Below are 25,019 nucleotides of genomic sequence, written 5' to 3'. Positions count from 1 at the left end.
TTCCATTTTTTTTCCTTCTCCATCCAGATACCTTCCATTTGGTCTCAAGTTTTCACTCTTACTCAATGTCCCCCACTCACTGACACTCATCCACTCTTTCACAAGACTACCGCTAACAACTCATCATGGTCATTTAGCTAAACGAATTCATAATGGCTGATCGCTGGACTGCAAGCTATGAAGTTGATACCATAATCATTGGCATCGATTTCGGAACCACGTGAGCATCATACCGATTAGCCCTTCGTAATACTGCCGTCTAACAAATCTCAAGGTTCTCTGGTGTCAGTTGGGCGTACTCCGGACAACCCGACGACATAGAGGTCATCAGCCGATGGGAATCTAAAATGGGTCTCTCCTCGGACAGAGACAAGGTCCCATCCGCCATAATCTACCAAAGCAAGAAGCGCGGCAACATCTCCTGGGGTTATGCTATTCCTCCCAGCGCCAATCAAAAACCAATGAAATGGTTCAAGCTCCTGCTTGTAGACGAGCCAGATCTTCCCAAACATGTGCGAGACTCCAAGCAGATTGCCACCGCTCGAAAGCTGGTGAAGGACGCCAACAAGGACCCAGTCGAGGTTATCAGCAGCTATCTTCGCCATCTCTGGAATCATTCTATTGAATGCATCACCACTTCCGCTGGCAAAGAGCTTGTGAAAAAGTGTCGGTTCCACGTTGTCATTACCTTGCCTACCATCTGGCCGGATTATGCCAAAGTTCGCATGCGCCGAGCTGCAGAGAATGCGGGTTTGCTACAGAAGCGTTCTGCTAGAGAAACCACTCTGGCTTTCATATCGGAGCCAGAAGCAGCTGCCTTGGCCACTATGCGAGACTTTTCTAAGAAGTCAACTGCCCGTGTACGAAATGAACCTTCCATTAGTTGACCCAGATTAAGTATGGGAGTTGCTAACATAGACAGGCCGGCGATCATCTTGTCGTTTGTGACGCAGGAGGTGGCACAGTAGATCTCATCAGCTACGAGGTCCTTAGTCTGAAGCCGTTTGTTGTCCGCGAAGCTGTAGAGGGTGACGGTGATCTTTGTGGCGGCGTTTTCCTCGACGAAGCGTTTGTCAAGCTCATCAAGAAAAAGGTGACACCTCAGGCTTGGGACAATATCCCCATGGAAGATGCCGCTAGACTGCTGAACTACGAATGGGAGAATTGCATCAAGCAGAGTTTTAATGCACAGGATGAGGACTGGCATATCAATCTTCCACCTGAGTGCCGTGCGCCTGGTTCGGCACCCCGCGGTGTGAAGCGCAAGAGAAACCTAGCCCTCGACCGCGAGGACTTGCTCTCAGTCTTTGATCCCACCATTGACAAGACCGTGGCGTTGGTGAGAAGGCAAATTGCTGCCGTGATGGTAAAGTCAGGGCGTAAGCCTAAGGTGAGATAAATACGCCCAATAATTATACTCATAGCAACTAACCCTTGGTTAAATAGCAAATCATTCTAGTTGGAGGATTTGGAAGATGCGTGTACCTTCGAAGTCGTCTTCAGGATGCTATTGGAACAGGAATAGAGATTATTCAGGGCCAAGGCACTAAGCCGTAAGTGTTTTTGTACGATGCGATATAGTTACGCTGACACAGAACCAGCTGGACTGCCATTTGCCGCGGCGCAGTCATTCATGGCCTTACCCAGCGCAATCTCGCACCCGATCTTGCAGTGGGTATCAAGTCAAGAATCTCCCGCATGAGTTACGGGACCAAGTTCTCGTCGGTCTTCGATCCCAAAATACACGACATCACGAACCGGTACTGGGACGATGAAGAGCAAGCCTGGAAAGCCAGCAATCAGATGGAATGGTTCCTTGAGAAGGTATGACTTTATCGCCTTGTTATATTGTAATCCCACTGATCATCACATTGACGTCTTTCGCTAGGGAACCGATGTCTCCACTGCGCACCCTGTGCGTAAGACATACTACCAGCTTTTTGAGTCGGCTATAGGCGACCTTTCCGAAGCGATATATTCAACCGCAGCATGGCCTGCTCCTGGGTCCGGAAGCAAAGATGTTCATCAGCTCTGTGCCATTACTTGGACGAAGGAAATAGACTTCGAGTCGTTGCCACGCTTCACAAATCCATTGGGCAAGGTCTACGCTAAACTGAACTTTGACATTGAGATGACATGCTCCGGGGGCAGCATCGACTTCACCGTCATTCATGACGGCAAGCAGGTAGGCGCGAAGAATGTCTGCGTGTCCTTCAAGTCAGAGTAGGATTACTAGGAGAGTTGAGACAAACAATCTTCTCGGGGGCTTGCATGCGGAGGAATGGCAATCAATGGCGAACTTGGCCTACCATGTAGGGCCTGGTCAAAGATGGATTGGCTCCTATCATAACCACATAGTTGCAGACACATGCACTGCGCCTAGCTAAGAAAAGGCTCCGACCTTTTCATATGGTCATAAATACAGAAATTGCTAAATGATGATGGCAAGGGGGTGGACGGTTCGCCCTCAAGTCGCACCGACGTCAAGAAACATAGTGGCGGTGACCAGGAGAGCAAGCACTCGGTTCATCCCGAGAGTCTGACAGTCAGCAAGCTATATCCAAAACGGGTGTATACAAGTATTGGCGTACACGGCAGAAATTTGGGATGCCAGAACCAATGACCGTAGTTCTGGGTCAGCATCGTGCAGCGTGTCTGCGCGCGGTTCAACGAAGCCGGCGCAATTCCGCAAGCTGATAAGTCGAGCCTCACGGCCCCGGTCCATTTCGGTCGGATGAACGGCAAACCCGAAAAGGTTGCATTTCGAAGGATTTCGAGATTATCAATGGAGGCCGGTCGTCGAGTTAGCACGTCTACGAGCTGCCTAACCTCGCGGCATGACAAAATCCTGCGCAAACGTGGCAGCCAGCTTCCCGGGTGGCGTTCAGGGTTAAATGACTCCTTTTTGCTTTTATACCACCCCATCCTCACCCCCCTCCGGAGCCGTCGGAGGATCTTGCACCTGTGGTTTTCGTGTGCTGTTTCCGCCTCCAAGCTTATCTCAGCCTCAACGGCCGCCATTGGACCACGATTGTTGGGCCGCGGGCGAGCAACGAATGCCTGATACGGCGTCAGAGAAAAACATTCGGTAGGGCTGCATCTGATACGCCAGACGACGCGAGAGCACGATGCAACGCGCTTTTGTGGCGTCCCCTGAACTGCAGCACGTCAGCTCTGCCCCCGAGACCTGGTGATGCTGATAGCCGACCACGTCGGAAGGCGACCAATCATAGCGGATGGAACTCGGACTGGTTGCGGTGCTTAGATGCCCATATCTTTTCCAAATAGGAAGTTTGGGTAGTGGTGGTATGCGATGCATCTCTCGTAAATCGGCGTTTGGGGGCGTTGCTTGGCACGGCGGCTCACTGCGCAGTGCCGGGACATGTTTTTGAGGAGGCAGCTTTCCTGGATCCAAGGCTCTCTGCCTCGTCTTATCTGCGCTCTTCTTTCACATAGGTGAGTGAGCACTTTCAACTGTAGCTCATAAGGTAGGAAAGCAGGCATTGCGAGTAAAGGCCCTGCGCCATTCTTACCCAGGCTGGACTGCGGAAGCAACGACCCGATGATCCCAGCGAAGGGATGGTATGATGAGCTGGAGCTGAGCTCCCAAAATCTGACACTGGGAAGCTTCTGCAGGTCGCCATGGGTGCATGCTGAGTCTTACGGTCCTATTGATGCTATTTGTCGGGGTGTAAGATTTGGGCTTATGGCTGGCTGCCGCGAAGGCCTCAAGGGGGCGAGCATATTACTGATGTATAAAGGCTCTTAGCCTTGCTGTACCATGAAGTTCCGGAGTCGTAGAAAGTCTCGAAAAGTGAAAATAAACTGGCTTGTTCTTCGCTTTCATACCACATTCGACATCCACCCAGAGCTGCCCTAGTTTGAGCAAACACGATGGCAGTCGAGACCAAGACCCAGCCCCAGACGGGCGGCCCCTTGGAGAAGGTTGAGCAGTCCGATAACGGTTCCACCAAGGGCCCCGTCTCTGGAGATAACACCGACACAGAACGAGGCAAGGACGCCACCTCGGAGCCGGTACGCAGCATCACCGGGTTCAAATGGTACATCGTCGTCTTTGCGATTCTCTCCTCGACCTTTCTATTCGCCCTCGACAACACCGTCGTCGCCGATGTGCAGCCGCAGATCGTCCTTCAGTTCAATTCCATCCGGGACATCGCATGGCTGGGTGTCGCCTTCATCATGGCCGCCACGGCGGTGAACCTCCTCTTCGGACAGCTGTACTCGCATTTCTTGCCCAAGTGGCTCTACATCGGCAGCGTCGTCATCTTTGAGGCCGGCAGTGCCCTCTGTGGGGCTGCGCCGAATATGAACAGCCTCATCGTCGGTCGTGCGCTTTGTGGCCTCGGTGGCATCGGGATGTATCTCGGGGTCATGGTCCTCATCGCCGCCACCACCACGATCCAGGAGAGGCCGATTTATCTCGCCTGTACCGGCTTGACTTGGGGCCTTGGCACTATTTTAGGCCCTGTAGTTGGAGGAGCCTTTGCAGATTCGAATGCGACGTGGCGGTAAGTTTGCGGCATCGATTTTGGGAACTTCATTAGCTGACATGGACCAGTTGGGCTTTTTACATCAACCTCCCTATCGGCGGCCTCGCGGCCCCAGTTTATCTGTTCCTGCTTCCGTCTCCGGACCCACAGCCCGGCGCGTCGTTTCTGGAACGCCTGGTCGAGATTGACTGGGTCGGCGCACCGCTGATGCTGGGAGCCATCATCAGCTTCACGATGGGCATTAGCTTCGGCGGCGTGCTGTACGAGTGGGACTCGGGCTCCGAGATCGCCCTCTTCGTCGTGGCGGGCGTGCTGTTCATCGTCTTCGGCATCCAGCAAGCATACTGCATTGGTACCACCAAGGAGCGGAGAGTCTTCCCGGTCGAGCTCATCACCGGCCGAAAGTACTACCGGACAGTAATCCTGATGTACTGCGTCACCGCCGCGGGCGGCTGTGCGATTTTCGTCCCGGTTTATTTCATCCCCATCTTCTTCCAGTTCTCGCGAGGCGACAGCGCCATTGACGCCGCCGTCCGCCTGCTGCCCTTCATCCTGGTCATGGTGGTCACCACCCTCGCTCAGGGCGCTATGCTATCGCACCCATCGGGCAAGTTCGGCCTATACATGCCCTGGTTCACCGCCGGCGGCATCATCACAGTCGTCGCCGCCACTCTCATGTACGTCGTCAAAACCGACACCAGCACTGCTTGGGTCTACGGGGCTTCGGCCATGCTAGGGGCCGGGGTCGGCACATTCACGCAAGCGGGCTTCTCCATCGCCCAGGCCAGCGTGCCCGAGTCCATGGCGGCCGTCGTGGCTTCGCTGCTGGCGCTGGCGCAGACGGGCGGTATCAACATTGCCCTGGCAGTCAGCAACGCCATATTCCTCAACAGGGCCGAGACCCGGCTGACAGAGATCCTCCCCGACACAGTCACGGAGGAGCAGATCCAGCTCGCCATTACCGGGCTGGGGGCAGACTTCGTCAAGACGCTGCCTCTGCAGCTGCAGCAGGATATCCTCGAAGCCATTGTCGAGGCTCTGAACCTTCCGTACATCTTGGTGATCACTGCCGGCTCCGTTGTGCTGATTTCTAGTCTTCTCATGAAGAGGGAACGCTTGTTCATGAAGGCCACTGGTGGCGGTGCTTGAATGTCTCGATGCGCGGCCTCGGAGACCAGGTAATTGAGAAGAGGGGTCGGGTCTGACAAAATCGCAATGACAAATCGTGGTGAACATTTTGGATGTTTTGGGTTATATGTGATATTAACGCAAATGCTTGTAGAGAAGTAATCAGAAAAAATGTACGACAGCTTGTCCACATACTCAAGTGAACCCTAACTGCCGGACCAAACAAATCGTGGCATGTCTCTTGGTGGGAATCAGACATCCTCCCGAGTGTGTCGTCGAGAATAAGACACAGAGCGTGAGTCAAGATGTCAACCAGTGCCAGATGTCAACCGTCCCATCAGGAGCCGTCATCCGGAGTCTCCTCGCGGGGGCGGGCCCCGCTGTCGCGCGGTGGGCCGGCACCTCATTTCTGAGGTCGACTTGCCTGTTGATACCTCGAATTATAGCGTCCCGGTCAGCGTTTTTACGTTGCCGGGCGATATGGTCTTGGCATTTGAAGAGCCCCTGAGAGCCAAAGGGAAAGAAGAGGAAGAAAAAATTCCACGCCAAGGCCAAGAAAAACCTTGTCAAAAGGACAAAGAACGACAGCGAGAAGATGGTGCATTGGGGTTGTAGCTGGCGGGTCCCTCTGGCGGTGGATTGTGCGCCGCCCCCCGGGCCGTGCGGAGGAACGGGGCCCATGCGTGTGTTATCTCAGCAGCGCAGAGGTCCCCCACTGGTCCAAAACAGCAGGCAGGGGAGGAATGCAGGCTCCATTGTTGCAGGACAGTTTCGGTCTAACCCGTTTCGGCCATCCCTTCGTCGGTCGGGGGACGTCCAAAAGTTGACACCTCTTCGGAATCTCTCAACACACCCGCACCGCAGACACTCTCTCATCGACCGGAGATCCGTCGCGACTCATCACGCCTCGAACTCCAGCATCAGCCCGCGCCGCAACTGCCCGGCTCATCAACCACGGTGCATGACAGCATGAGTTGGTGAGATACAAGGGACCCATCGCGCCTCGCTGTCCCATCACGGCCCGCCATGGCCCTCATCGGCCGCCTCCCTCCCGTGAGAGGCCAAGCCCGCGGCCTCTGGATCGCGGTCCTTCATCTCCTTCTCGCCGCCTCGGTATTCGCCTACAAGCCGTTGTCAGAAGCCGCGCTGCGAAACGTCAGCGTCTCCGAGGCCGACTTTGACATTCACAACGGCCCGCTGCTCGCCCCCATCCTCATCCCCCGGGTCCCCGGCACTCCCGGCCAGCTCAAGACCCAGCAGCACTTTGTCGACTTCTTCACCAAGTCGCTCCCCAAATGGTCCGTCCAGTGGCAGAACTCGACGGACAAGACGCCCGCCACCGGCAACGCCGACGTGCCCTTCCAGAATCTCATCATGCGCCGCGAGCCGCCCTGGACGAAGCCCGGCCAGGCCAACTACTTCACCCTCGTGGCCCACTACGACAGCAAGATTGAGCCCCAGGGCTTCATCGGCGCCACCGACAGCGCCGCGCCCTGCGCCATGCTGCTGCACGTCGCGAGGGCCCTCGACCCGCTCATGAGCCAGATGTACGACGAGATGGTCGCCCTCGGCGAGCTCGGGGGCACGGTCCCCATGGACATGGGTCTCCAGATCCTGCTCCTGGACGGCGAGGAAGCCTTCAAGTCCTGGACCGACACGGATTCGCTGTACGGCGCGAGGTGAGTCGAGCCCGTCGGATTGGGTGATGAAAGACCGCTGTTCATTTGCTAACTGTTTCACGCAGGTCACTGGCCGATGAGTGGGAGAGGACGTTCAACCCGGCCATGTCTCACTACAAGAACCCGCTGGAGCAGATCAGCGTCTTCGTCCTCCTCGACCTGCTGGGTTCCGCGAACCCCAGGGTCCCGTCGTACTTCCAGTCGACCCACTGGGCCTACAAGGCCATGGCCAACGTCGAGAAGCGCATGCGCGACCTCGGCGTCCTGGAAACCAAGCCCGCTAACCCGTTCCTCTACGACGTGAACAAGAGCCCGCAAATGTTTGGGCGCAGCGGTATTGGCGACGACCACGTCCCCTTCATGTCCAAGGGCGTCAACATCCTCCACATGATCCCGTCGCCCTTCCCCGACGTGTGGCACAGGATGGAGGACGACGGTGAGCATCTTGACATGCCCACGGTGAGGGACTGGACGAGGATTGTCACGGCGTTTTCCATGGAATGGCTTGATATGATGGAGGTACTGCCGGAGTAGGCGATCCAAAAGTAGCATATAAGAATTTCATCACTTATTCATTCAAAACTCGTCCGCCGCGCTCGACCGTGATTGAAACAGGCCCTGAGGCGGCGTTCACGCTTAGCACTCACGCTCTTAGAGCATGTCACAGAGCGCTTATTACTGTTGGTGTCGGCGAGGTGGCGCTGGCACAGCGCCATGTTCGACGGCCGCGGCGAAGCTGACAGGCGAGGGTAGAAACGGAGAACAAGACAGACGCGTTATGAGGATTGCTGATGACAATGGGCGGTTTAAAGGGCAGATCTCGCTACTTTTGCTGGCCATCCCATCGATGAAATTCCGAAAATCCGAGCCTTCTCAACTCACTGAAGCGTTTTGTCTATAAAATGCAGGAAGCACTCACCCTAATTATGCTACTACCTATGAAAGTGTGCTGCTAGTAAGCCGTCCCGGAAGCGCGCTACTCCACCCGGACGGGCGCGGCCATATTACAGTCAGAGAACCCTGAAACCGTCCCCCGCCCGGCCGGCGCCCGTATACGGGATCGAAGGATCATAATCCACCAGACAGGTCGTAGTCTAGATCTTCCTGTTGAGAGGCTCAGGGCTGGGCACACGCAGCCCTTGCCTAGTTCAATGGCATACAGCATGCCTTACGTTTAAAGGGATCAAACCACATTGTGTGCACCTCTGCCATGCTGCGCGAACCTATGAAGTCCTGCGAACTGCGTCGTCCCTGAGAATTTCGAACCCGACGACGGTCGTCCTGTAGTCGATCCTGGCTTCTCATCGGTCTTGCCCCTCTCAGCCCCACCATAAAGTGCGAACCACCCAGTTTATTGCGTCGAGGCTTAAGCCAGACAGGGATGACCCCTAGCGATTCCGTGTGCGCTGCGTTTCCGTAGCCGCCCGCTATCAGGTCTCCAAGCCTTGCACGCGCCGTCCTGCGCTGTTGGTTGTACGCTCGCCCTCTGACCACAGTGGGTTGGATGCAACGCGTTGGTAATAGCACCATTTGCCCACAGATCCCCGAGAGTAGTTGACTAAGCGGGAATAATCGACCACTCAGCGAACTCACTGAGCGCTGATCCGAGACTGGGCTGCGGAATATCCTCATGCATCGTAACTGCGCGGCCGATTTGACGTGCCCCGCCTCTGCCCCGCGGCGCTTACTTCGTACTATATATCCTGGTCCCCGCATCGTACGGTCCGGCAACCTTCTTCCCCGACACTGAACAACGGAACCCGTCAGTCTGATGGCTGAACCGGTAGGGTTGGCCTCGGGCCTTGTAGCGCTGTCGGTCTTCGCCTTCAAGTCCGGTAAAACACTCCATGACACGATTCAGAGTTTCCGCTCCCAACCGCACCAAGTCCGTGAGCTGTTGACGGAGCTTGCGGGCTTGACTTCGATTCTGCAAAGGCTCTCCGAAACGGGCGATCTCGGCCTTGATGTGGACCTTACCGCCCTCAGGCTCACGCTGGAGCAGTGCAGGCGGGCCTGCGACGACGTCAAAAAGGAGCTTCTATCGTGCTGTTCCCGGTCCGGCGTTGACCGCGCGAGTTTCCGCGACTGGCTCAAGCTCAAGTGCAGCAGCGGCGACGGCATCGAGGGCTTCCGGCAGCAGCTGATTGGATACAAATCCACTATAACCGTCGCTCTCAGCGTCGCAAACCTGTAAACATCTCGCTTCCTCGTTTTCGGCCGACTCTGCTGACCAACGGTGTGTTCTCCAGTCGCGCATCCGCTGCTGGTGCCGAAGAAATTAAGGCCTGTCGCGAGTCAATTGCGACCACGACCGTCGACTTGGAGATTCATCTAGAGGATATTCTGCAGAAGCTAGAAGTCCTGACGCAACGCACTGCTGCTGGTCCGAATCCAGATACTGCGGCTCATCACTACATGGAAGAAGAACGACGGAGAACCGAGAAGGCCCTCCAGTTCTGCACCCTGCTTTCCCAGCAAATCGAAAAGATCCAGGCAGATTACTTTGAGGACGGCCAGAGTCCCGGAAGCAACCAGGATTCAAGTTCAAACTCGGGGATGCTACTCAGCGAAGGTCTAGAGGGCTGTCTGCACCACATGCGCTTCACCTTGGCCAGTCTCGAGAAGCATCAGCGAAGAGTCAGCGAGCGTTTGGGCGCCGACCCTATGGCAGCGTCCGCAGAAGATCAGGCCTTGTTCGACAAGCTTCAGACTCAAGCCAAGACTTTACGGCGTTCCCTGGAGTTCGCCTCCGATGTTGATGCATTCCTGGAGACGCAAATCAGCAACATCGAAAATCACGCAGAAGGTGATGACACGATCCAGTTCATGGTATCGACGAACGGCAAGCCACTCAATGGAATAAATCGAGGCAAGGGTCGAGGAGTGAAGCAGGGTGGCGGAAACTGGAATGATGAATCACTTCAACAGGTGTCGCAAGACTTCAAAAGCATTGCCCTTCACCAGAACGGCTTCACGGAGCACGGCACCAGGCGTTCCGCGTCGGTGCCAGGCGATGACACTGCATCCGCCGTACCCGACTCACTGTTTGGTAGCCGCCACGGTCCGGGCTTCAAGCTTGCCAAGCACTCTCCATCATCCGCCCCTGCTGGTCCGGCCGGAGTCTGAGGAGCGCCGACACCATCCCCGCTGTCCACGCTGCCTGTACTGATTTACCCGAAGATGCTGGTGGCTGATGATTGGTGAAGTTTTGGCCATGAAATTGGACCATGCGGTTTCTGAGAGGGGCTGTTCACAACCCTGAGAGCAGCTGTTGACATATTTTCCCCGCGCTGAAGTAAAATGAGAAGGAATGATAAGAAATGTAAGGAGTAAATACTTATTATACAAATAGGTACTACTCTTAACTAGATAAATATCTTAATTACTTATATATCTATACAATGATAACAAAGATTGGTATACTACTAGGGGAATAAGAAAGAAGGTCCAAAATCATATTGTAGTTGTTAAATGACATCGACAATGGTACCACAAGAGCGCCTCTCACGTTCAGAAGTTCACTTTTAGTGCCAACCTCCAGGTCAAAACCAGACTTCTTTCCCACCTCCTATAGAAGACACCTAAATACAGTTACTAGCTAAGCCGTGTTTCTCCGCCAATTATCTATGCTGCCATCCCAAAATGGTTTTCCGAATATCAGAGAAGGTGTGCAACTTTCCATCACGTAAAATTGCAACGTCATTGGCGGTGGAATGCCGACTTCTCTCTCGCTACTTTTCCATACCAGCACCGCTTTACCTATAGTTCTCTTCGGAATGCCATCCCTAAATGCGATCCAGATAACCTCGTCATCGGTTTGAAGTTCAACCGCCAGGCCTAGATTGTTCGCCGCAACCATAGATATTATATTCCCATTTAGATTCTTTAAGACAATGGCCGTCGCATATGTTGTCTTGCCATCGTCAGATGTTACATATCCGCTGGTTGCATCTGTTTCCTTACTAGGATCGACTCTCAAAGTTTTGTTGCGAGCTGGAATCCAGTCCGAGGAGTTGTTATTTTGCGGGCGATTATTATTCACTCGGGGCAGTGAGGCATGGGATATTGTTTCCAGAGGGACCTGGGACTTCTGTTAGCGCCACAAATTTCAGCAAATGATTGCATAACGCATTTTGATTGTTTACATACCGCCATGGTCTCCAGGGATGATTCTGATGATGATGGGGACACTTTGGGAGTTCTGGGAACATCTCCAGTCTCCGCCATGCTTACTCCCAGTTGAAGAAGAGCCTCGAGTCCCTTGTTTGCCGAGGTTCTGGATGACATCGGCTGCACCACCGGATGCTGATATTGATGCGTCCGGTCCACTTGTGTCTCTAGTCTTTGTATAGTTCTCACCAGATCCCTGAGCAACTGTTTTAACAACTTACTATCAAGGCATTCGTCAGCGAATTGCAGTCAGTTGGGAGATTGGAGTTTATGTTTCTTACTTCTCTTTCTGTAGCTTTTTCTCCTGTTCTATTGCGTCTGGCAGCAGGTTCTTCCTTGTCAGGCTGCATGCTTCCAGATTAACGGCGGTAGCTACCATCTGAAAACAGTTCTGAAGAAGCTCCATTTGTGGAAACGGAACTAAAACCGAATCTTTGTACTGAAGCCATTTGATGAATCTGACAATGGTAAGCCTGCTCCTTGTCAAACTCCTTAGGCGTTCGATGGCATCAGATAAGTCACGTTTGACAAATTTCGCGTCCATCTCAAACTGCTCAAATATACGCATGCTCGACACGTACTTAAGAACAGGGGAGTCGCGGTGCTGGTCGCAGTGGTTGTCGAGGGCTAACTCAGCGGTGCCGATCGTACCCCAGAACATGGCAGCCTGGTTTGCACACCGTTGCAGTTGTTCTGTTGGGGAGCCGGAACACCTGGAGAACTGGCGTAATTCTTTTGCGAACTTTTGTCCATAGCCAACTAGTTGCCCAAGCGCGACGCAGCTCGCAATAACACCGACTATCTCTGCCATTTCGATACCAGACGTTGAACGGAGAGGACTTGGTGGAACCCAGAGTCCATCGAGGGTGCTGGGCCAGCGTCTCCTTCTATGCCATGCGTCGGGACACCATGCGGAGATCTAACATGGGCTTGGCCCATTACAAGTCATTCGACAAACCGATCATCTCTTTGCTGAATGCACTGTATCGAAGCAGGCTATGGAATCTCGAACCTATGAAGTTGGAACACAATGCATGCAAGGCTTTCATCATGCAGTGCAGCTGCAAGTATTTCGAGGGGAACCCTTCCTAGACTGAAGGCGGACTGGTGGGCAAACACCCCGGTTTGCATCGTCCAGTGGATGGTGCCAATTGGAAATATGAGCGACCATGCAATGTGCACGCAAGGCGCCCCGTGACGTTGTCCTCGCCACATACCTAGGAGCCTGAGCGAGCATAGCACTTACCGAGCTATCTGCAGGTATTCCCAGTCACACATGCTTGGACAACCAAACGAGGCTCTGCCCGCTCATGTTCCCCTCTTGTCTGCATGTTGCTGAGACTGTCTTTAAACGCCATTTACCAGCACAAAGTGGGAGGTTTTAGTGACCATGCAAGCAGAAGAGACCCCAACATTCATAAAACCTGCTGACCATTTCTCTCTCCACAATCCAAACACTTAATAAATTGTATGGAGAGGCCATAACCCAAATCACACCTATCCCACAAGAGCCTGCCTGCCTCGCGTGTTATGTTATATGGCCAGTATATGGAGGTGCGGCACTGTTTCTTTCGTCCATATTTCTGCATCGACAAACTTGTCTCACGGAATGAAGCATAAAATCAGAACGGGGGCTTCCGATATGCCAGCAATTCATTCTCCCTGAGGTCTTCCTCATTATTCGTCCAAATAGCACCCAGACCAGTTTACTCGCAGACTACGCCTTGTTTATTTATGGCCGATTGAAATTAATTGAGGTGCATAGGTATCAATTGACGCCACAGCGTATGGTACTCTCCCCCGCACAAAGACACCACTTTCGGTTATATCCCCGCTGCACTGCCCCTCCTGTTGCCTTGTCTCTTACATCTCCGCTGAGCAGTGTCCGGGCTCTTCATTGTATGCACTCAAGCTTGCACGACAACTTCCGCAGCATAATCACCCGTGTTAAGGCTGTGGTTCTCTGCGGCACTCCACATAGAGGAAGTGATGCTGCTGACTGGGGTTTGATTGCTGAAATAATAGTTGAAATGATGTGGATGGATTCGAACAAGCAGCTTCTCTGACTTGAGGGTCTACTCTCAGGTATTGGATATCATTCAGGACGACTTTATCAAGTTCCTTCACCTCACTTCAATCCATATCCATTCATCATTAGAAGGCCAGTCTTTGGCAGGGTTTAAAAAAAAAAAAAAAAAAAGGCAAGACATCTGAAATGGTTACTTGTCCCGTAAAACTTATTTTGCTGATGCATTTAGCTAATCAGGTTGTGGGCGATTTTTCTTCCAAGCTCGGCTGGGCATTGGAAACGCTTGAGACTATAGCTGCTGATCGCCGAGAGATGGTACGTAAACCCGGGGTGAAAGCTATATCGGAAGTGCTTGATGCCCTGGCACCTAGAGCGTGTTGTTATTGTTAGTGTCGACGAGGTAGCGACGGCATACCGCCACGTCCTCAAGGTCCTCCGGACGAAACTTCTGCGAGATATGGTTTGCAACGCTGTAGCTTACGTACCACACCGCGTCGGACGGCTGGGGCGAGACTGACGGGAACGAGAACCTGGACGGGATCGAGATAGAGAGATGCGCTGCAAGGATTTAATTGATGATGAGAGGCTGAAGAGCTAGTGTCAGGCTTGAACTACTTGCTGAAGAGGAAAATACTACGGTGATCGAGGACGGATAGTCGATGAATGAGAACCGCAATCTCTCAAAAGCAGCCACATTATAATGAGTAGCCGGACGGAGGTGGTGTACTTGGGTAACAGATAGTTTATTTTCCTCCAGCCATCCCCTGCATGATTCCTTCATTTTGTGACATTCCCGGGACTGTTCGAGAAAACCCGCTCTTCCTGGGCTCGTTCTGTAAATGTCCCAGATGCAACGTCTGCATCAGCGACACCTAAATCATTCTTCTGGCCCTTCGCCAAATCCATATTTGTAATTTCTTTATTCGTCCTCTCTAGCTCTCTTCCTTGACGGCTCGCCTCCTCCTGGTCCTGTCAAACTCTTCCACAAAATACCGGTCTTCTTAGCCTGGTTCCGCAAGCGTTCCAGATGCGTATCCTGCACAGGAATAGAAACGTCTCGAATGCGCTCTAGAATCTTTTCCTTGATTATGAGCAAATAATTGCAGTCTGAGTGCAATCCTTCGCGCTCCAAAGGGATGTTTTGGATCGAAGACGACAAGTTGGCGACACTTCCGAGATATGTGGATTTCGTCCTCTGCAAAAGATTTACTTTCTGTAGACCAATGCGTTCAACGTTTCGAATGAGCTGGCCGAGGGCCATGCTACAACAATCAATTGGTTTGAATTCAACCATTTGTGCTCCGTAGTAGAATGTTTGAGGTTGGGCCCGATTTGCGCGGCATCCCCGCCCTTCTAACATAATCCGAATGACATTATTGAATAGCGAGGTTATAAATTGAATAAGTTTCTGTCGGGCTTGAGCAATTCCGTCTGTAGAAATATTCTCAGTAGTTGACCATTGTAACACCGGGAATTGGATATTACCAAGAATGCCAAGGGGTTCCATGAATGCGGGTAGGTTGACAGGGGTTTTATTGCTGTCGAGGAGGTTCCCATCATCGTTGACAGATGACTCCAGCAGAAGAACCTTGGAAAGGTGCCGAAAGGACTCTTCATGTCCAAGCTCCCAGGCGATGCATATGGCAAACTGTATTCCTTCGAGAGAGGTACTGTCTTTATGGGGCTGGAACCAAGTTGCCGCCAACGGATGCAAAACTTGTGTCATGTCGAACTTCTCCGTCACAACGACCAGATGATACAGCTCTTCCAGCTTCAGCGCCTGCGGAATCTTCATGAAATGGCCGTGGACAATGCTGAGGACAAGGAATATAGGCGAGGCGCGGTCTTCTGGGAGCTCCACGGTCCAGGGGGCATCTGACTTGGGCTCCGACTCTGCAAACCCGCCGAACAGCATGGAGTTGAAGACGGGGGAGAAGCGGGCGATTGATCTCGAGCATACGAGAAACTCGTGGGCTTGGCCGTCTACTATCCCGCCCACTTTGAGAGTCAGGTCGCCCCTAGGGTCGAGATGGAAGGCTTTTCCACATGCGAGCGGCGACATCGTTGGCTTGAGGCATTCCCAAATCGTTTCATCGGGTTCTGCAGGGAGATCGGCCGCTGTGGCTGTTCCAGATTCCATGTTTTCGTCGATTAAGCTGATATGCGTGGTATCCGGATGTAAATAACACTGCGAATGGTGCGATAATTAGCTTGGTAGCTCATCAAAATGGGCCGGGCTGCTTGGCAGCCTTGAAGAAAATATGGCGAGATGAAGCAGATTCGCCCAGAACAGTGCCACAAAAGCAGGTAAAATATCCGGCTCACCTGCAACTTTTGATTCCGCAATGCTTTCTTTCGCAATAGTTCTCTCTGATGCCACAGGATGCTGCCTATTGTTCTGGGGAAGAAGCATCCGATGTTGTTTAAGAAAGGTGGAAGTTTTAGTTCCAGACGACCAGAGTGAATGAGGGAAACGGCGACGTTCTGATGCGGATACGACAATCCGCTGCTGCCCAAGGCATAACCTTCCCTAGTTGGGAGGCAGGTCCCTGGTGTAGGCAGCACTCCCCATTTCAAGGTGATTCCGATGCCAGCACGTTCCTTCCCTAGTTCGCTATCCTCAGTTTTCACCTCTCGTCGATGCAGACTTAACAATGAACTTTAAAACTCATTCTGGGTGCTCTTAATCATATTTAATTTGCCTAGGTCATAAGAAACTCACTGCACTTTCGCCTTTTGTCATTAGTGTCTGGTTCATGAATTACCATAAAGAATCATGGCCTTTACCTCAACGTAACTTCAGATACGAGCTCTTTGCAAGCGCTCTCTTCTCAGCCAATAATCTCCTTTCCTCGGCCGAGTACAGACCATCTCCCGTCTTTTCCCCCAATCTGCCCCTCGTGATGTAGTTCTCCTCAAGCCAGTCGGTATACCCCGCCTTCTTTGGATCCACGACACCCATGTTCACCCTGTTCCGCTCCACCTGCCACACCGTATCGAGACCAACCTCATCCATCTTCTCGCATGGGCCCTTTTCCGCATGAAAAAAATCGCGGAAGAGCATATCGATATCCTGAGGGGATGCCAGCCCTGCCTGCAGAACCCTCAACGTGTCCGACTTGACGGCAGACCAGATCCTGTTGAAGATGAACCCCACAGACTCGTGCGGGAGGGCGAGCGGGTTGAAACCGACGCTTTCCATCTGCTTCTTGAGGAAGGGCATGAGAGCCTGGTCCGTGACGCCGCAGGTCATTAGCTCGACGTACGTGTTACGAGGCGGGAGGTGGTAGTGCGTATTCAGCAGGCGCTCCGGGCGTGTGATGAGAGTCCGTAGAGCCGAAGTCGGCCAAGTCGAGCTATTGGACGCCAGGATGCAGTCTTCCGGGACCAGTGTATCGACCTTGCCGAGCATTTCGCGCTTAATTTCCGGGTCTTCAGGGAGCGCCTCGATGACCATCCAAGGATTTGCGCCACAGGACTCCTCCAGGAGGGTGCTTGTCGTAACACGGCCAGGGTGGGTCTCGCGCACTGCACAGACGGTTGTGAGGGCGTCTCCGACGTAGACACTTGCGGAAGACAGCACCTTTGGGTCGATGTCGTGGAGGACGACGGGACGGCCCGTCGAGGCCCACATTACGGCGAGACGGCGGCCGAGGACCCCTGCGCCAAGAACCACCACCGGTCGGGAAGTGGGGTCACTCGGCGGGATCCATTTCGGGGTGGCGGGCGGCGTCGGCTCAGGAGAACGACTTGAGAATTGGCGAGTTTGACGTTGAGATGAGGAAGAACTTGATGACCGGCATGGAGTTGTAAGTCGGGGTTTCGGGAGGGCGATTGTCGCTATCGGCAGGGGTTTGGCGGTTGCTGCGGTTCTTGTGATGCTTCGGCTTCTGATGACGCTTTGAGTGGGCTGAATGCGCCATATTTGTTGGCATGTTCTTCTGGAGGCCATTGTGGATACAAGGCTCATAAGCGTCCGTCCTGATTTCCAGAGAAAAATGATCTTTTTATGTGCATTTTACTATTGTTCCACGCTGGGCCGACGATGATGAAAGTATCGCATGATGGTGTGGTTTGGGCGGTGGCGTGATGTTGTCGGCCAACACTGAGCTGACCATAGCTGCCAAGTTCAGGTCTTTGCGATTGAAGTTCCAATGAAATCACGCGATTAGGTAGTTCCCCAGATCTCCCCGGAAAGGCAAGGTCAATTGCGTGGGTGTTGATGCCGCACTACCCACGAACCCCGCTTCATTCCGTCATTCACTGCGCCATCCCAGAATGTGTCGGGATACAAAGAAGACCTGGCGCGATTGGTGCATACAAAAGTCACCAAATAGAGGCAAGATTCTGTCGCGTTCGCGTTCAATAACATAATGGGAGAGGGAAGGCCTAGACAGTATATTGTCAGTCATGAAACTTCCGAGCTTTCATTTGTCTTACCTGTCTACCCAGGTAACCAAATGTGTCATTCAGAGGACAAGAATATGCCCAGTTTCTAACTGTTCGTATGCGATAGTTCTGAAAATGCCACGTCCTCAAGGTTCGCCATTTCGCGGAACCTTATGGAAGACCTCAGTCCCCAACCACAACCTGCCGGTGCTACATTCATTTGATCTAAGAACATTGCAAGGTGTTATCTAAACAATGCCCCTCAGAACGGTTTACTCTCGGCTCACGGTGACGGAGTATACGCCACAACGCCACAGTGGTCATCAGCCACAGACTCACTCAAAAGGGCGGGGTTGCAAGCAAATCTCTGCGCTTCATCGGAAATCTTGCGCTTTCTGTCCCTCTTTTTGGTCTCCCTCTGTTCAAATTGCTCTTGCATGTGGGAGTTTTCAGAGACACATAGGGTTGGTGAAAGTCTTGTGGACATTTGCCCGCCAAAACCTGTCTCATCTCAGCTCGGATCCCTCATCTTTGTCAACCACCCCCTGCAGTCGCAAGGCCCAAAACAGCCGTCGTACGAGCTTAACCTCTTACGGAAGGGACCCACTCATATGCGGCATGTGCTCCGCTGATCTAGTGCACAAATCCCTCATATACACAACATCATGTTGTCCTTTCAACAAGTTATCCGAATTGGTGTAATGGTTAACATTTGTCGCTCTCATTCGTGATTTCCGACAGGCTCGGGGTTCGATTCCCCGATTCGGAACTTCTTTTTTCCATCCCAGAGTATCTAGATTTTTTGTAGAATTGTTGGATGAGTTTCCATGATGATCCTGTGGTGTTGCGGTGCTGCATTTTGAGACGTGTGGCTCATGCCTTTTGTGTGGCTGTGGTGGATCTTTATTTGTGGCTTGTATAATATGTGGGGCATGTGCTTTTCTAACTTATTTCTGTCTGATAGCACCTGTGTTGAGAAAATGGTAGAAGGTTGAATGAAGTACAAGGTAGGGGTTGATGACACCAATCGACCAGTTGGTATTTACCACATAACACATATACAAGACGAAAGTCCTAAGATACCGAAGAATTTGTCTCATTGTCTATCCTTTTCTTCATCACTTGGGATGTTCCGGCTTGGTTCGTCTCCTCATCTGACTAAAGCAAAGACAACATACGATATTTCCTCCTCTCCCCCAATAAGACAACGGCAGCAAGGTCACTACGACGGACCGTTTCTTCTTGCGGCTTAATTTATTAATTTGAGTATTTCATCGAGTTTCGAAGAGTCGGTGAATGGTAAGTTATCTTGTTACCTCATGTCCTTTGGTTAGATCAATACACCGAACTTGGTCCAACATACACTGAGATTTTATTTGGCAGTTCAATATCTTGATCAATATTTACCGTCATCCTGTCTGTCCAATGAAATTTCAGTAAAACGAAATCTCTCTAGGGTTTTCATCGTATCATATGTCAACAGCCTTGCCGGTAGTTAGAGCTTTAACCTTGCCACCTCCACTCATCCCGAACTCAAGCAGTAGGACGTCACATGCCACACCGCCTCGTAGAAAGGCTCCCTCTTCGACAGATGAGTAATGAAATTCAGACGTATCTTCTCTAAATGGCATTATTTCGATATTGGAGGATCACGACATGCCCCGCCTAGCCAAGTTCGCATCGTTCGGCACCACCGGTGATTGAGTATGCAGGCTGTCAGCTAATTTCACTTGGGATTAGGGCACGATTTCAAGCCAGTTGAAAAGAAGGATCGTCTGATGTTCTGGTTTCTTCCCAATGCTCGGCCTTGCGTCAGTCATACGCAATCAGCCTGAGGACGACAGAAGTCGGCTTTGTCTCATATGCACTTTGCCGGCGGGCCACAAAATGTGCTCAGGTGAACGGCGACGGTAAACGGCGATGGCCACAAAATTTATTCTGGTGCAATTTCATATATACCCAGCGTGTTCTCTTTGCATTTCACGTTGGTTTATATTCTCTTTGAAGATCGGGTGATGGGCAAAACCTTGCCTGTTCTCTGGAGTCGTTTGGGATGGATTCATCATCTGAAATTCCACCTACACTAAGCTCCTTGGTGGCAATGTAATCGTTGACGATTTGAACCCCTCTCTTTCACGTAACAGATCTCGACATTCTAACGGCATGGCTAGCGGCCATCGATGCCCGCCAGGTTGAAGATATAATCATTTGGATAATACCAAGTCACCATCTTGTCTTAGGTTTTTATCAACCAATCCAGCTCGCGAGGATGGCACGGTTTCCACACCACTCTAGCGAAATCGATCAGCATCTGCCTATTTTTAAACTGCAATGCATGTGTTGGCGTCGACATACCTATGCAGGAAGACGGCACAGTACCTTAGATTGAAGGTCAAATTGTCACGTGATGTTTGTTATCTCCTTCTCCTTATAGACCGAGGTAAATAGTGTTTCCATTTTCCCCCTCTCCTTGGCATTTCCATCAATAACAAAATCATATTTCTTCGTAAGGCAGCAGCCAGCTAGCTGTTGCCAGTATCCATCGGCTTCCGTCTACCCACAATGGCTGTCCAGGACCAGGACGTGGAACGATTACTGGCTGATGAACGGTTTAGCCGAGTCTTCACGTATGCCGCGGATCCTGCTCAGGGGCGCCCCGAGGCTCTTCGCATTTCATACGCAGATTATGGGTACCGCAACACGGAGAATCCCCAAGCGGAAAAGGTCTTTCTTTTTTTTGGGCCTCTTCTGGGGTCTCGAATGATTTTCGTAGCCAAGGATGCTCTGGCCAAAGAATATGGAGTCCGTATCATCAACGCCGACCGACCGGGTTTTGGCGAAACACCTGATATAGAGGCAGAGGACAGGTTGGCTTTCTGGCGTAGTAAACATAACCATTTTGTTTTGTCTCACATCTTTATTTATGTTTTTTTCGCGGCTGACCGGCATAACCAGAGGCCATGTTCGCATTATTACAGCACCTACAGATCCGCCACGTGCATCTGGGCGCGCAAAGTGCCGGTACGGTATACGCCTTGGATTTCATATTCCATTATCCTGAAATACTATATCCGGATAATGCCTGTCTTGTAATTGGGGCTCCATGGATTCACCCTTCACATTCTCGAATCTGGCAAATGTCAGTAACGCACGCCCTTCCCAGGTCCCTGCTGGGACAGGTGGATAAGCTTGCTTCCTTATTCTCCGTTGTCTCCGCTCCCATATTGGAGACCAGTTTTGGGCTCACATCTGCCTTTGGGCGGTGGTTCGCTACTCAGCCAGCTGGAGAGGACGCTGCCGCTACCGCTGCCGCTACCGCTGCCAATCCGGCGGTAGCCTTTGCAGAGGCTTTGGATCCCAAATTGGCCGACTTTATCTTTGCCAACCCTATCAACGGCTTATCTAATGAGTCGATTCTGTTAATGCAGAAGACGGAGGGTGTATCCGGATGGGCGGACTGGGGAGATTACGACACCTTAGTGCCTCGTCTTAGGCGCGTTCTAGCCGAGAAAGATCGGTGCCTGGCTGTAGAGTGCTTTTTTAGCCAGATGGACAACATGATTGGCGACCCTGGCACAGTCGGCCCGGAGTGGTTTAAAAGCTGCTGGAGCCGAGACGGCATGGACGACGATGTCATCCAGTTCTCTTGCAGGGTCATCGACGGGGCAGATCATAACTCAATTTGGGCGACGGAGTGGGATGTGGCCCGCGACGTGTTTAATCGTATCCGAGGAACCGAGTCTTAATACCTAGGTAAGTAACAAGCTATATCACAGCCGCAGCTGCAACCACCAGCTGACCTAGTCTGCCCCAGTGCCAATTGGTAGTACGATTGTAGCGACTTCTTCAATAGGCGCATGATGGCTACTAAAGACTATGCGTATCGACCACAAGGGGTGTTAGATTCACTTGAAGCAGAGAGAAAAGCCAGCTTCTAAAGGGTTAATTATGGAACGATCCGGGTATCCTAATAAGGACTACGACCAATAGTTGAACGAGGTCCGCAACACAGGCAGTTAGATAGCTTCCCCCTTACTCTCTTCTTCTTTAGTATTATATCGGTAGAATTTTCGCTACCCCATGAATAGATACATGGACATAAACTGTCTGATTTTTCCTTATTTCGCCTTTCCAGAGTATTTAGATTTCTTGTAGAATTGTTGGGAGTGTTTCCATGATGCTCCTGTTGGTGTTGCGATGCTGCATTTTGAGACGTGTGGCCCATGCCGGTTGTTTTATCACGAACTCACAACATATACTACACGGCATCTGTGGAGGAAATCTCGTACCTAAAATAGCAGCCACTTGAATTCAACTTTAACTTATTCACTCCTGCTTCTCCTCTTTTCGCTGCAACCACTTCTGCGAACTGGAGTAGCCGTCTTAAAAGACGGACAAGACATTGGGATAACACTATGATATCAAAACTCAGTTTAGAATTGACATAAACGACATCATCATCATCATGAACAGATATTCATTGCTGTCAACTGATGGTAGTGGCATGGGGTGGTCAGTCTCACGGATGCTGGCGGTGCTATAGTGCTAGCTGGTTCAGGGCTTCAGTGGGTTCGGATTGCCCGTATGGTGGGGCTATCAGTTGTGGGCCACAAAATATCTGGACCCATGGTTTTCCCGAACAAATTCCGCCCGCCAGCTCCTCTCAGGTTGCGTCAGGTGCTTCCAGAGCAAGACTCATTCCCGTGAAGCGGCCTGTACTGTCGATATCCTACACCGTAACCAACGGTTCGTCCGCGCGTCTTATTGTCTTTCTTGACAAAGCCGCAACATTAGTAGCCCTCCAGCATCACTGCTGGAGAAGCGCATCGCGGGGTGTCGCGTGTCTCGCAATGTGTGGGATTCACGTGGTCGTCTCTCGCGACGGCTTCCAGTCGCTTCCCACGGATACTCGAACATGTCTCTGCAATCGCGGCCCGGATCATCTTGGAGAGGTACAGCGTCAGGTGAATCTCAATCCATCCGATGCAGAGCCTGTGGTCTTGAGCTTCACTTCGACAGTGCTGGCCTTGCGTGGTGACCATGTCACTCAGCAGCCATTCAACGACGCGTCCTCGGGGTCAGTTCTCTGCTGGAATGGCGAGGCTTGGAAGATTGCAGGCGCGCCCGTTCAAGGGAACGATGGCGAGGCCATATTTGCCTTGCTCCTGGCGGCTAGTGGCTGCAATACCGATGGTGAAGCTGTTTTGGATGTCCTGCGCAGTATCGTCGGCCCTTTCGCGTTTGTCTACTTTGACGCGGCTTCGTCCCGACTTTACTATGGCCGTGATCGCCTGGGAAGACGCTCATTGCTCCTCAATCAAGAGGAAGGCCTGAGGCTGTCCAGTATTGCTGAAAGAACATCGCCGGCATGGGCGGAGGTTTGGGCTGATGGCATTTACGTGCTGGATTTGCCTGCTTGGAGCAATGACCAGAGTTTATCCCCTGCACTACAGCCGTGGAAAAAAGATGAGGAGGAGACGGTGAGCAAAGTCTTTCCTTCGAGATCTCTCGCGTTTGTGCTACTTACTGCCATAGGTTCTCAATATTGCTGTCTTCAACACGGCGCTGCCACCCCCGCAAGCTTTACCGCTGTCAGCAACGTCGCGGTCGGTGCTGGCCATTCGGCAGCAGTTGACGGAATCGCTCAAGTTGCGTGTCTTGGACGTTCCTGCACCGCCGGCGCACGATTCAATCAATGACACGCGGGTCTCTGTCCTGTTCTCGGGCGGGCTGGATTGTACAGTGCTGGCGCGCATGGCAAGCGATCTGCTGCCGCCTGGTCAAGGCATTGACTTGATTAATGTGGCGTTTGAGAACCCTCGCCTTGCATCGAAGGCTGAAAACGCTACCGATGGCTTCAGTATTTATGAGGCGTGCCCGGACAGGATAACGGGCAGGAAGTCATTCGCCGAGCTGACGACCATATGCCCGACGCGCCCTTGGAGGTTCATTGCAGTATATTCTCTCACATAGCACCCAATGCATGCTCGTACTGACTTGAGACAGGTAGATATTCCGTACCAGGAAGTGCTTGCTCATCGGAGCCAGGTCATCTCCCTAATGTACCCCCACAATACCGAGATGGACCTATCAATCGCTTACGCCCTCTACTTCGCCGCCCGCGGCATCGGAATGTCCCAAAGTCACCCTTCTGATGATGCTTCTCACTACGCCACGCCAGCTCGAGTCCTGCTCTCGGGGCTTGGGGCCGATGAGCTCTTTGGCGGCTACGTGCGGCATGCCACCGCCTTCTCGAGGAGAGGCTATCCAGGTCTCCTAGATGAACTCAAGCTGGACGTTAGCCGGCTTGGGCAGCGGAACCTGGGGCGCGATGACAGAGCCATGGCTCACTGGGGCCGTGAGATTCGATTCCCTTATCTCGACGAGGAATTCGTCAAATGGGCTGTCGAATGTCCCGTCTGGGAGAAGTGCGATTTTGGCTTCTCGGAGGCAGAATTGGAGATTGAGCCCGGAAAAAGAGTCTTGAGACTCCTTGCTGAAGCACTAGGCATGAGTTCAGTTGCCCGAGAGAAGAAGAGAGCAGTAAGGAGCCTTTTTATTGCCAGCAAGACTGATAACCACCGCTGACCACTAAACAGATCCAGTTTGGCTCGAGGACTGCCAAGATGGAGAGCGGGAAAACGAAGGGGACGACGCTCATTGCCCCATGAGTTCGACTCGGGTTGCTAGTGCTTCCTGAGGCTGGCTATGATGATACACAGATACTTCCGAGTTGGCGGCCACCTGGACCCTGTTGCCAGCAACTGCGTGTTTCTGTTCTGCAGTAACCCTTTGCTTGCAGCATGCGTTTTGGTTACACATGCAAAGACCTCCAACAATGACGTCGTAAAGGCAAGTCTGAGCCAGAAGACAGTCGAATCGAAACAAATGTTTGATAGACAAAACCGAAATATCTCTCCCTCAGGAGCTTTCACTCACTCTTCAGTGCCAATCATTTACCCTCGCTAGCGCTTCAGCCGAACCATAAGGTCGGGATCTTCAATGCCATTTGTCACCATTCATTGGGATGGATCACTTGCGGCCCAACATCCAACGGCGATGGCATTGCTGTGAGACATTGGCCACTAACTAACGTGCCGCAGCACAGCGTTG

General features: G+C 52.2%; 8 protein-coding genes across 8 annotated transcripts; 6 read left to right on the top strand and 2 right to left on the bottom strand.

Annotated features, from left to right (window-relative positions):
* Nucleotides 1–152: 152 nt before the first annotated feature.
* On the top strand, nt 153–2,227 carry EsH8_I_001466 (Hsp70 family protein; the record flags this gene model as incomplete). The annotated part of the gene is made up of 6 exons (XM_083268879.1): nt 153–220; nt 275–860; nt 923–1,390; nt 1,447–1,553; nt 1,602–1,824; nt 1,889–2,227. The coding sequence occupies 6 exons, from the start codon at nt 153–155 to the stop codon at nt 2,225–2,227; spliced, it is 1,791 nt and encodes a 596-aa protein (XP_083119317.1).
* Nucleotides 2,228–3,894: 1,667 nt separating this feature from the next.
* On the top strand, nt 3,895–5,660 carry EsH8_I_001465 (uncharacterized protein; the record flags this gene model as incomplete). Its single annotated transcript, XM_083268878.1, has 2 exons — nt 3,895–4,529; nt 4,580–5,660. 2 exons carry the CDS (start codon nt 3,895–3,897, stop codon nt 5,658–5,660), a joined length of 1,716 nt encoding a protein of 571 aa, XP_083119316.1.
* A 1,005-nt stretch (nt 5,661–6,665) lies between these two features.
* Nucleotides 6,666–7,852, top strand: EsH8_I_001464 (glutaminyl-peptide cyclotransferase family protein; the record flags this gene model as incomplete). The annotated part of the gene is made up of 2 exons (XM_083268877.1): nt 6,666–7,318; nt 7,384–7,852. 2 exons carry the CDS (start codon nt 6,666–6,668, stop codon nt 7,850–7,852), a joined length of 1,122 nt encoding a protein of 373 aa, XP_083119315.1.
* A 1,237-nt stretch (nt 7,853–9,089) lies between these two features.
* On the top strand, nt 9,090–10,444 carry EsH8_I_001463 (uncharacterized protein; the record flags this gene model as incomplete). Its single annotated transcript, XM_083268876.1, has 2 exons — nt 9,090–9,508; nt 9,568–10,444. The coding sequence occupies 2 exons, from the start codon at nt 9,090–9,092 to the stop codon at nt 10,442–10,444; spliced, it is 1,296 nt and encodes a 431-aa protein (XP_083119314.1).
* A 3,992-nt stretch (nt 10,445–14,436) lies between these two features.
* Nucleotides 14,437–15,657, bottom strand: EsH8_I_001462 (uncharacterized protein; the record flags this gene model as incomplete). The annotated part of the gene is made up of 2 exons (XM_083268875.1): nt 14,437–14,948; nt 15,003–15,657. The coding sequence occupies 2 exons, from the start codon at nt 15,655–15,657 to the stop codon at nt 14,437–14,439; spliced, it is 1,167 nt and encodes a 388-aa protein (XP_083119313.1).
* Nucleotides 15,658–16,305: 648 nt separating this feature from the next.
* EsH8_I_001461 (3-hydroxyacyl-CoA dehydrogenase family protein) lies at nt 16,306–17,469 on the bottom strand (the record flags this gene model as incomplete). The annotated part of the gene is made up of 1 exon (XM_083268874.1): nt 16,306–17,469. The coding sequence occupies one exon, from the start codon at nt 17,467–17,469 to the stop codon at nt 16,306–16,308; it is 1,164 nt and encodes a 387-aa protein (XP_083119312.1).
* Nucleotides 17,470–20,468: 2,999 nt separating this feature from the next.
* Nucleotides 20,469–21,652, top strand: EsH8_I_001460 (alpha/beta fold hydrolase; the record flags this gene model as incomplete). Its single annotated transcript, XM_083268873.1, has 2 exons — nt 20,469–20,790; nt 20,862–21,652. 2 exons carry the CDS (start codon nt 20,469–20,471, stop codon nt 21,650–21,652), a joined length of 1,113 nt encoding a protein of 370 aa, XP_083119311.1.
* A 1,104-nt stretch (nt 21,653–22,756) lies between these two features.
* EsH8_I_001459 (asparagine synthase-domain-containing protein) lies at nt 22,757–24,577 on the top strand (the record flags this gene model as incomplete). Its single annotated transcript, XM_083268872.1, has 4 exons — nt 22,757–23,386; nt 23,442–23,861; nt 23,913–24,449; nt 24,506–24,577. The coding sequence occupies 4 exons, from the start codon at nt 22,757–22,759 to the stop codon at nt 24,575–24,577; spliced, it is 1,659 nt and encodes a 552-aa protein (XP_083119310.1).
* Between the last annotated feature and the right edge of the window lie 442 nt (nt 24,578–25,019).

This window comes from Colletotrichum jinshuiense, chromosome 1, assembly GCF_051148585.1.
Source record: "Colletotrichum jinshuiense chromosome 1, complete sequence".
In the NCBI taxonomy this organism is placed as follows: domain Eukaryota; kingdom Fungi; phylum Ascomycota; class Sordariomycetes; order Glomerellales; family Glomerellaceae; genus Colletotrichum; species Colletotrichum jinshuiense.
This window is presented reverse-complemented; position numbering and strand designations above follow the sequence as displayed.